Source organism: Symphodus melops (assembly GCF_947650265.1).
Source record: "Symphodus melops genome assembly, chromosome: 19".
In the NCBI taxonomy this organism is placed as follows: Eukaryota; Metazoa; Chordata; class Actinopteri; order Labriformes; family Labridae; genus Symphodus; species Symphodus melops.
Window position 1 is genome coordinate 4757741 of NC_136709.1, and position 12180 is coordinate 4769920.

The 12180-nt window shown below is 38.3% G+C and overlaps 1 protein-coding gene across 1 annotated transcript in view; it reads left to right on the top strand.

Moving 5' to 3' along the window:
• The window catches only part of LOC306840405 (ALK tyrosine kinase receptor-like), a 345354-nt gene that overhangs the window by 215295 nt on the left and 117879 nt on the right, over positions 1-12180 (top strand). Inside the window, 1 exon segment of the mRNA XM_079369664.1 lies at positions 112-316. Within this exon segment, the coding sequence (XP_079225790.1) occupies positions 112-316 (205 nt within the window).

Here is a 12180-nt window from a genome sequence, read left to right on the forward strand (position 1 = left end):
TGGGGGTTTTGTTACTCTTCATTACATCTCTTAGCCTGTGACCTGTTATGTGTCTTACGACTTCATGTTGTGTCTTCTTTGTCTTACAGTTTTTGTTCTACTCTCCTGCAGGTCAGTTCCTCTGGGTGAACAGTTCAGCCTATAGTGGCCCCTGGGTGCTGAGTCCTTGGCTGTGGGGGGGCCAGAGTCCATGTAGCCTGGACATGGCAGTGTTCCTCCATCCGAAGCAGAGTGGACAGTACACCATATGGCTCATTGAGCGAGACAAACCACCACTTGCCCTCTTCTCCACTGATACACTACCACGCATCACAGGGTAAGCAGCAAATACTTTTATACATGTTTCAAGTTTTTCCAGAGGCCCCAAGAGGCAAGTGATAAAATGTGTTAATCCTTCTTCTAAGACTAATTTGAATAACTGTCTGTCCTTTTTTGTATAACTTTTAAACAACTGATGCACAAAGGGTTTTTCCAGCATTATCTTAATAACTTTAAGTTATGACAACAAGTGAAGAAGAGCACGTGAATAAAACAGTAAGCCGGGATTATTTTTAAGTTACCTTTTTGTTTCTTTGAATACAAAATTAAAATAAATGCATTTTTTTTAATCCTTGTATTAGTCTGCAGGCAGGACTGATTCCTACTTTTAGAACATGGATAGTAAATTACAAGATCTTACAAAGCTTTACAGGTTATCAGGTTAGAAAACATTGAGAAGAATTGTCTTATCACTCATTAACCTCTCAGTGCTTCTTTCTGTTTTATCTTACCCATGTGAATTCAGGAAAAATAGAAAAAGACTTTATGAGGTAAACGTGTCATCCATGCCTGAGGATCATAACTCTCCGTAAAATTTCCTTGGTGTGTTGTATCGTTGTTTATTGGATTTCTGAGTCTCTTCCTCAGTTTCACTGATTGTTCACCATGTATACATACATGTCAGCCAGCTGTTTGATCATAAATATGTCTCAGGACTTGCGTGCATTTGTTTCATGAGAGGCAGAGATTGGAAACATTCAGCAGAATTAAAAGAAATAAAGCACATTTACTGGAAGCCTTTTTAAGTGTTTCATATGAGATGGAGAGAGCTTGCTGCATCACAACAGAAAATTGGTTGTCAAAAGTCATGTAATTTGCTTTTGCAGTTGCTAGGCACCAATCAACAATTATTGAATTCACATAACCGCTTGTGTGACTAATCCTTAATTAACACCAGGTCTGTGCTCCTTTTGTGGCCTTTTATTGGAAGCTCTGCAGAGATCTGGGTCTCACATTAAGAACACCAAGGCGACAAAAGCGGGTACAATACCCAGCTCAAACGTTTTTCCTCGTAATGCTTTATATGTGTTGCCAGCCTTGATGTGGATGACTGCCTGTTATGAGTAGGAAGTGAAAAACCATAGGAACACTTATCACGCAGCTTAGAACATGTGTCACGCTGCTTGTGTGTGTAAAATCCTCAAGGCATTGGAATCATATGAATATCATGCTTTATGCATCGTCCCTCTCTTTGTTGCTGGGAGTGAGTGTGTGTTTATGCATCCACTCATGCTGTTGTGTCTTCTTAAGGGAGCATAGCAGGGACGCTCATTACATGTGGACGGATTAGGACATGTGCTTGTGCGCTCTCATTTGTAGTCTGAGGCTGCCGTCCACCCACACACTCTCTGCCTTTTGGAATCTCACTCAGACAAACTCCCCCCATTTCTGCTCCGACAGGAGGAAAGCAGGAAGGACCACCACCCGTGGACATTGAAATAGTTCGTCAGATTACTAATTGCCAACCTCTGCCCTCACTATTGAATTTTAAGTCTTTGTTTTGACATGTTTGTACGGTTCAACAACAAAGCCCCCAATCCTTTTTACACAATGGTCATTTAATCAGACCTTCTACCTCGAAACTAATCAGGCCACATTTGATTCATATCATATTGAACTGTGGATTAAGTTAAGTTGGACTTGTAAATTAAAGCAGAAAGCACATCCTTATTCACATGAAACAAGTAATGCTTTTTTCCCCTCTGGCCGTAGAGAAGCGATGCACCATTTAGAAGCTGCCCACACAGGTCTTTAGCTGTTAACCTTTTTGTTCTTTGATGCTACTTAGTGGGGAAAAATTGCCCTTTTTTCTTGCAACTTAATGAAAATGTGTTTTTGTTTCTTCACAAAATGTTCAACCTTGAAGCCTCCTATTAACTCCAAAGCATACAGTCAAGGCACACTAGAGCCATCAGCCACTGAGGGAGCACTTGCTTTGAAAGCTTTGACTCTTGCTGCACAGTCTGTGTTGCGTTAATGTTGCGTCACATCTGACAGAGTTGTCCAAGCAAAAAAAAAAACCTGGCTCAGTGGTCAATTTTTTATCCTCTAGAAGTTGCCTTGAAAGTTCTGGTTTTATAAATGATGTACACTTTTCTGTTGGGTGTTGAAAAGGACATTGTACATCAATGAAACTACTGTTAAAAGATCTTGGCAGTTTTGAGGTTCAAATATATATTGCAAATAGATGACGGTTGTAATCTATGGTTCATGGGCAGGAGCCTCATGTGTAGAGGAACAGTCCTTATTGCATTGGCTGCACGTTTAAATCTAGTCCTTTGCCCTTTGATGCATGTCATTCCCACATTCTCTTCCCAACTCTCTTCCTCCCAACATTTCCTCTCTCTCTTCAGCTGACTTGTTTTTTGAACGGTCCATTTTTGGGGCCTTTTTGCCTCTACTGGATAGGACAGCCGAAGAGAGACAGGAGAGAGTGAGTGTTGACATGCAGCAAAAGACCCAGGTTGGATGCGAACCCACGACCACTGCAACGAGGACCACAACCTCAGCACACAAACCCCAGGCTATCGCTTCTCCTCTTAAGCTCACTTTAAGGCCTCTTTCTTGCAGGGGCCCTTAACTACACCCTGATGAGTTTTTTTCTCCTGTCCTTATGAAAGATGCACTTATTGTGAAAATCAGCGCTGATTTTCATTCCCAGTTCTTTAACTCTTTTGTTTAAATGAGCTTTGAGATTTGACATTTTCTTTCATTTTTGACCCTGAACCCGGAATTTATCCAACAGGCAGTGAGCTGCTCTGACTCAATGTAATACCTTACCAGCATTAATTTGTTCTGACACAATAGATATACATCAGCTTCTGACATTGATTATTGACATATTATCTGCTGATGGACTGCTGTCCATCAACAGGCCAATAGTTGCTTCAAACCCTCTGTTGTTCTTGGAGCTAACTGCTGCATAATGCTATTGTGTGTGCAGTGGCTTGCACCGCCATAGTTACTAACTGCCTGGTTTTGTACTGCCTGTGTTGTGATGGAGAGACTGTACAAATGGGTTGTTTACAATGACAATGTTGAAAATGCTAATCGAATAAAAATAAAAAAAACTTTAGCATACTGACCCTCTGACTTTCTAGATGGAGTCAGCATAAAAACACTGAGATATCAGGAGTGTGTCCACACATACAAATCCATCTTGATTTTATTGTGACTAAAAAATCCTCAGTCCTGGTACAATTGCATAAAAAGTAATCATTACGTATCCTGTGTGGGATAAATGACAGCAGTGATACAACATTTTTTTTTTTTTTTAAATTAATTTACCGTACAAATAATTTATTTATTGAAACCAAAAGGACCTACGGTCAAATCTGGCATAAGAAGATTTTTCTCATCTTAAAAGTTGGCATGCGTCAACACTGGTGTGACTAATAGTATAAAATGCTGACGCTTGCCATCATTACCACAGGTACAGCAGTCACCATGACGTAATTAAAAATGCATCAATACTCTGTGGCGGGTAAAAAAACACACAGGCGTAGTCGCAGACTGTGATTGGTGGATTTATTTTTTACCGGCCTCCACAAGTGCACAATATTTACAAAAATGTGAAAAATCCAAAACAAAAAAAATAGAAAAAAAATATTTACAAGAAATATTTACAAAACAAGACTCCAACATGAGTATTGAGTGAGCAAACAAACTTTTCCTCCTCAAGCTGTTACCTCCTCTGTAACTTGACTTCACTCAGCTGAAGGTCTCAAACAGCCTTCCTTTTAAACAAAAAGCCCCTCCCACCGGGCATTATGATTTGCATAATATTTCTAAACAGGCATTTTCTTAAATGAATGGAGTTTTAACATGTACCTCCCTGTGGATGCCTCACCACTAACTTACCCCTTTTTAACTGAACATTGCATTTTATTCACAAGACAGCCACATTTCTGTTGATATATTTTAAAACAGAAATGTAAAAACAGTGTAAAGCGGAAATGTACCGTCTCTGTTTGAATCAGAACGGGATGCTGCGGAGTGCGTATCCAATGCCCTGAATGGTGAGTGCGCTGGAAGTTGATATAAATGTATGAAAAAAAACAAATAGAGCTCACAAGTGTGCACCCTTGGTCGCGCTATGGAACGGGAAGGGAAAGGAGGAAGATGATGTGTTTAATTGCGTGATAAGGAGCATTGGCAGAGGGGAAAGTTTGGTGCGCGTGTGTGTGTCAGTGTACGTGTCAGCGTGTGTGTTGGTGTGTGCGCCTGCACTCAGTGATGGAGCCGCTCCGTCACATACTCATTTTGTATTGGCAGCTGATTGCACGCTGTGCTGGGAAAGACAGAGAAACAGACCAGTCTGGCAGCACTACTTTTTTTCCTCATGAGGTCATAATTTTGCATTTACAGAAAACGGCGGGTCATTTTCCGTAAATAAACATTGTCAAGTTCTCTTTTATTTGAAAGAGTCCTATATTAAAATTAAAGAGGGACCAGCAGAGTTGGGCAAGTTCACGGCCTGTGCTGAACAACTTTCAGCGCAGGCTGCACAGAATCTGCGTGTTGTTGATGCTACTGAACACAACAGAAGTTGTCAAACAGGAAGAGAGTTTATTTTCTCTCTAAGTGATCTTTAAAACAGAGTGTGTCTGACATACCTGTGCAACTTGTATTCTGGAATTTGTAAAGCAAAACCCAAATACTTTCCAGTTTAATGAAAAGCAACCTTTTACTCACCACTGTGCAGCAAGAATTTTAGAGTTACGATTTTATTGCATCTTCCTGCAAACCCCCTGCCTGAGATTTAATCATACAGTGTATAACTATACCTGAGGGAGGCATATTTAGGACCTCTGAACACAGGCAGCAAAGGACTTGACTCATCAAACAGTGTCAGCTCACAGCGAGTGTCAGCATCCCAAGTGCCTCTGTCAGCACTGAGGGAGAGATAGGATGAGAGAGCGGGAGGAGTGCAAGATGTGTAGATAATCATTGTTTGATGTTTTCTTTTGTGCATTTTAACATGAATTGTGTGAGCTGGTTCAGGCTTGCACACATTGTGTGTGTTGTAACTGTTTCAGGATGTAGTATATAACCAGGGCAATATGTGGTGAGCAAAGTGGCTGAAGCTTTCACAGATCTCATCAAAAGGCTGTCGTCCTCCTCGGTGCAGCATAATCACCTCACATCCCGTTCTTTACATTACACACATGCACAAACAGAATCAAGAGACAGTACAAGAACACTGCCTGCACAAAATCTCCCAGATTGCAAGGTGTATTAATGTTATGTTTAATGCAATGAGGGAGGTATCAAATCCACCCAATGTGACAAAATGCAGGTAAGCATTAGTGTGGAAGGTGTCAGGTGTCATTTACAGCAAGGCATTACAGCAGTATCATCTTGAAACGGATCCTTGGTTGCAGAAGGAAAGGAGAATCAAAGACTCTAGGTGTTAATGTGAAGTCTGCATATAAAATATGATAGCCGTAGTAATGGCTTAAAAACACTTCAAACAAACTGGCTACGATGCATTATAAAATCAGTCTCATCTTTAAGGAATTCAAATGAAGAAATACACAAACCTGAATGAGCCTAAACATAATAAGTATGCTCTTAGACAATAATGTAAAGTACCTTTCATGTTATGATAAAAGCAGCCTCCCACAATAGAGACAGTTGGCTGCGGACAATAGCACAGCTGCATTATTTAATTTCAAATTAAACCATCTGTAATCCCTGTGAGTATAAAGGATTATTCTTCCCACTGAAGTAATTATTCAATTTACTGATAGATTTTTCCATAAAGTAATTAAAAAGCAGCCTCCATGGTGGCATCAAGCCTTCTATGTATTCTGTAGCTCGTTCACTCTGCAACCTGACTCATTTGCAACTGCTGCATTATTTTATCAATAAATTGATCATGTGATGTATGTATCTGGCAGGTTGTAATAACAGAAAATACTTCCCACTGCTATCATATCCAAGCTTTCAGTGTATAGGATGATAAACATGTGGTCATAGCTGTCATTTGTTTGGATGTCTCTTGAAAATCTCAGGGGAGGATTTCCTCGCCTGATTGTTAAATGCATGTTAATATTTAACATTTAATTATTTTTCTGTGTGAACGACATGTTAATGGATTTTAAATGATAAATGTGTGACATTAACAAGTACCACTGAACTACCTGTACTACAGTACTATAGCATCGAAGCAAGACACAGCTGCAAATAAACATTTAGTCAAACATTTTCTTGCTAATTGATTTGTGTGGACCATGTAGTTTCCAAATATGAAGGATTTAATTCTTTAAAAATGTTTTATACTCAACACTTAACCCCAATAAGATGATAAATTGTTTATCTGTTTGTGTATTTGATTAATTTAATGAACAGCTTATAAAATGGTAACAAGTGAGACACATTAATACCCAGAATGCTAGCTTCAGCTAATGCCTGCAGAGTAAGAGAACAGTCAGAAGGATGCTAACGACAGCTTACCTATTGTTAATAACAATTTTTCCTAACATTTCACCTATGTAATTCATGTAAAAATTAATCATTTTGTTCTCTGACCTCGGTGAAAAAAAAGAAAAGATAATCTGATAGTCTGTTTCACGATTACATCATTAGACATTGACAGCTTCTTTTTACTCTAATCCAACTGGATTTAGTCTTAAATCAACTTCTGACCAGGAGCTTTAAAAAAGGAAACACAGCAAACATGCTATAATGTAAATTTACTGATTTAAGCGTCTTAACGTAAAATAATATTATGAGCATTTAACAAGAATTTGTTGTTGTTGTAATATCCAGATGTATATAAATGGTGTCACAAATTTCTGCTACCACACAGTACGAATTAATGGCTGAGGTTCATCCACACAACAGAGAATCACTGCAGTGATACAGAGGGTCCTGCAATGGTTGAAGGTAAACGGGGTCACTAGCAAAGAGGTGCATTCATCCCTGGCAGCCTTCACTGCTTCACCACTTAGTGCTCGATGAGGCTGACCTTCAACTCTTGGACTGCGGTTGTGAGAACTGGAGGTCACATTTCTGGAGATTTAGTTGAGATTGTACAGAAACCGGTTAAACCATCAGGGTAACATCAAGCAAGAATGTATCAAGCTATCCTTTATGGTCATGTTTTATTGATTTAACAGAGTAGCACTGATATTTAGGATTTAATCACAACACTGACTAACCATTAACCAGCTGTGATAATATGCCATTACTCTCTTCTTTCACTGAATTAATTGATTTAGATTTTTTATTGAATGACTACCATGAATGAATGAATGAATCAACCATGAGATGACCAATTTGAATACATTTTCTTTTTTAGTGATTTAAATAGAACTGTATTGTAATACCTGATTATTGGTCTTTAAATGTGTAGAAATTACTACAATTTAGTGTCTGGTTATCCCTAATCACCTTTGACAGGTTTAACCCTTTGACCTAAAGAAAATCTATGTTCTTGGTGAAGTTTTCTGTGATAGTAAGCATTTTTGAGATGGTAACTGATAATGAACATTTCAACTTTTTATACAGAGCAAAACAGCAGCTCAGTACGGTTCTTTTTTATTCTGCAAGGTCTTTAATATTTTCCCATCCCCTTTGCAGTTGAGACTTAGAAGTATTCAGGCTGACAACAAAGGCAGCTCACAGCATAGAAACAGATTTGTAGAAAGAGCCAAAATCCATCTCAAGAGTTGAAATTGAAAATGATTAGATGGATGACATAGATCGCAGCATGTGGTAAGGAAGCAAACGTTACCAGCTGGAATTCTTTTAAAAGGAACTTTAGAAAGCACTTTAGAGTCTTGACATCTTGTCCAAGGATAATGTCAGTGGATTTTCATAATACAGTCTTTGCTTCTATTATGAGAATGTACCGCATGAGAGACACACACTGGAGGGTCAATTTCTAAATCACATGATGTCCCCTGTTCTAATAGGGATTCAGACATCTAAATGTTTTTTTTACCTGCCAAGGCAAAGAAATGGAAGGACAATGTGCATTGTGGGTAATTGCCTAGAGTGTCGAAGGAAATCCAAAGGAATACATTTGTATTTCTTGACATATTCTTTCTCTCTGTCTTCCTCTGGCTCTGTCTGGTAGCCGTCTTTGCTCTTTTGCTGTTTCAAATGTAAATGAGACTTGTTATAGTGTCAGCCTCTACTTGTTCACCACTATTTTCACTGCCTTTCATACCAGTTCTCAAAGAAAGAATGCAGCAGTATTATACTCATTGGCTAATATGTTTTCCTCACCAGGGCTGCAATTTTCAATACATTTGCTCACAATGTTCCATGATACCTTTCAGGGAAATTGAAAGAGAAAAGAGCATAAAGAAAAGAGTGTAAAAGACTGTACAGCTGTGAGGGTTTACTTTTACATATATATTATATTATATGTCTAAGTTACACAGAACCAAGTGTTCAGGCTGCTGATCATGAGTCTAGTGCACAGAATTCAGGAACATACAATATATTCATACTCAATCTTTTCATCACGTATAAAGGATCATATGTTACATAATTCTTCATTTTTAAAAATCTGCCATTAAGTTATCAGAAAACACATCGGATATGTTGTGCTTTATATTGTCTGTTCATGTCTGTTATTGCGCTCCTCTAATAAACACACTCTCTATTCCAACTGAATGTTATTACAGCCTCTCTGTAGTGCCTTGGTGGCAGATCCCGGTAGGACTCCACAAAAAGCTTCAGAAAGAAACATTTGAGCCTCATATAGGAACTTGAGAAAAAACAGCCTATCCACAGATGAGTTATGTCTTGTCATCCTCAGTGTGCATACTCCACAATCCTCTCCCTCTCTTATGCACACTGTCTTTATCTTCTTCCCCTTCTTCTCCACAGACAGGTTACATAAGGTACTACGGTTTTTATTCCCAACCCTTCCCCACTTGTGTTCATAGGCGTCTCATCAAAGAGTCTCTAATCATATTTCCCTAAAGTTGTATTGTACAATCATGACAGCTGAAGTTTCACACAAGAGCAGAGGAAGGTGAAATTTAGGAAAGCTAAAGTGGCCTACTTTAATGACAACAGTGAATTCCTTTGGCAAAAACATCTTCAACAATTTCAAGCCCCGACAGTAAAAACCAAATACTCAAATTACATTTTCCTTTTTTTAAAAAAAAAAATACAACAACAGAGTGCAGAGATAATGTTTCTTCTTCCTGCTTTTAACTCTGGTATGCTTGTTGGCTTGTGTTATTGTCTCTCATGTCTATCAAGCTTATAGTATGCAGTCTTACCCTACCCAAAAGCAGTTACACAGACTTGGTTGGTGCCAATGTTTTCTTTTAAAATTAAAACAAAATGCAATAAATCATTAATCAGAAATACCATTTCTCCAAAGATGCATACATTTATGTGTCCTTTATTTCCCCACAGTAGATAAGCATCACTATTGAACTAGGTTTAGGGTGGGGCCCCGGCTCCGCCATGCCGGGCGACGTCACAGACCTTGGTTTTAAATTCTTCATAGACGTTTATGAACTGCTTTTAGTCTGACCCGTCACCTAGGACCAGTTTGCCTTGGGTGACCCTACTGGGGGCATAAAGCCCCCGACAACATAGCTACTATCATTCGAGTACTCAAACTCCCCCACCACGATAAGGTAGCAGTTCAGGGGGGAGTAAATCAAAAACAATACACTTTGTATCTGCCTATCATAGAAAACCAGAATTCAGTCAGAGCATTTCACTTCAAGGCAGCTCACAAAAAAATAGCTTACTAAGTTCATATACCTTTATTATGAAATGACCAGGGGCTGTATTCACAAAGCTTCCTAAGTACAAAGAGTTGCTCCTAGTGAATTCTAAGAATATTTTTTTAGAATCATGATGTTTTATAAGAATTTCCAATAAAAGTTGGGAGTAGATCCTTGAAAGGATAATAGTTTTTCACAAACTATTTTCCTCCAGAGAGCTCCTAAGGTGAAAAACCTTTAATAGTAGTGAGGAGGACTTTTATGAGGCTGTAGAATGAATAATATGCGTATTGATATAGTTGGGCTGAACAGAAGTAATATTATAATTATTTGTTTTTTGTTTTTTTAAAGACAAAATACAAGGGCAGCACAATACACTGCATTACACATTCACAACACAAAGACACTTTTCCAGATATTACAGATTATGTCACAAAATATAGTAATATAACAGATTGACCAGAATAACATTGTCAATTTTAAATCATTTTTTATATTGCTTATTCAAAGTAATTTCAATCATATTCCTCTTATTTATGTACTGTATGTTATGTTGATGAGCCCTCTTTCAATGGGCCGTTGAGTTCATCATTATAAAATTCCTAAGGCTGCACGTTCTATCACTATAAGCTGTAAGAGGTCCTTCAGCCAAATTATTCAAACAAAAACAATTACACTTTTGTACTTTTCAATCACAAGGATATCAGCAAGGAATGCCAAATCTAAAAGACATTGTGTTGTTGCTGATTGTATGCCATTCACTCTAACACCCAACAAGCATGCTCGTGGGCATAATGATACACCTGCCCTTGATTTTAAATTAAACATATTTTGGACTCCATTGCAGAAGGCTTTCATTTCTGGGCAGTGCCATAAAATATACTGTGTGTTAAGGAGCCTCTCTTTCCTCAACCATGCCAGCACAGATATGAGGGATTAGGGTTCATTTTATTCTGGGTATTAACTTCTGTGGGGTTATGTGTACTAGGTGTAGGATCTTCATTTGTATGAGTTTGTATCAAACACACTTTGATAAATAATTTGTATAAATAAACTACAATGCAGACATTTCAATCCATCATGGAATTTCTTCAGCGCAAAGTCAGTCTAAAATGGGGTTTACTCCACATGTGCTTCTCATCACAGAATAAAGGCCCTTTACATGCTGATATAACTGATACAACCAGAAACTTTGGTTATGCTAGAGACTAGGACAACTATTTGTTTAGGGGCTAATTTTCACGTTATCATTTTGTTGAACAGGAGCATTCAGGGGTGATGCCAATGTCATTAGTTTCACCCTATTAAGTACTCCACTTTAATAAAGTTCACCCTGTAACTGTATATATATTTCAGTCGAAACCAAAGCCAGAGCCATGCTGCTATATCAACTCCATAATACAGTATGTGACACATCGCTCATCAGCATATGGAAAAAAAGGAGAATGGCTGACAGAGAAACCACTTGTTGGTGAATCCCTCACTTTACCCACTAAAGCCTGCAGACTGTAGAGACACGATGCTGCTGCCAAAATTCTTCAAAATTGAGTTTGCAATTGTAACCCTTTGAAATATTTTTGACACTAACAATGTGATGCATTTTATAGTCATCTTGCTTAAGAAGTATTTCAAACATCTAACCAGGCAGTCAAGTGTCAAACTAAAGCGGCAGTCCACTTGAAAGGCAAGGCTCAATAGAAACATCAAAGCTATTTCAAAAATATTCTTGCAGTATTTGGATTTTCAAAGATAGTAGATTTAATACAACGCAGAACTGTACTGTAGTACAAGATTTTCCAATGTCAGTAACTGCTAAAAACATTTAAAGCCACAGTGTCAATGATTGAGTGGGGAGTTTGTCCACAATATGTGCAGAGGGTGTAGTCCTCAAAGTAAGTGGCCCTGGTTCGAATGCAACCTCTGCCTCCTTTCCCGCATGCAATTCCCCACAATCGCTGTCCCTGGTTTCCACTGTGCAATCTTTGCAGTAAATGCATAAAAAAGATTATTAAAAAAAAACAAAAAAAAAAAACATTTAAATCTAAGCTTATGTAATCATTGATGGTAAGCTGGAGCCAATGTGCACTTAAGACATGTCTGACAAGCTCTTTAACATGAATTACTTATCAAATGCGGACTTTTATGGTGAAGTGTT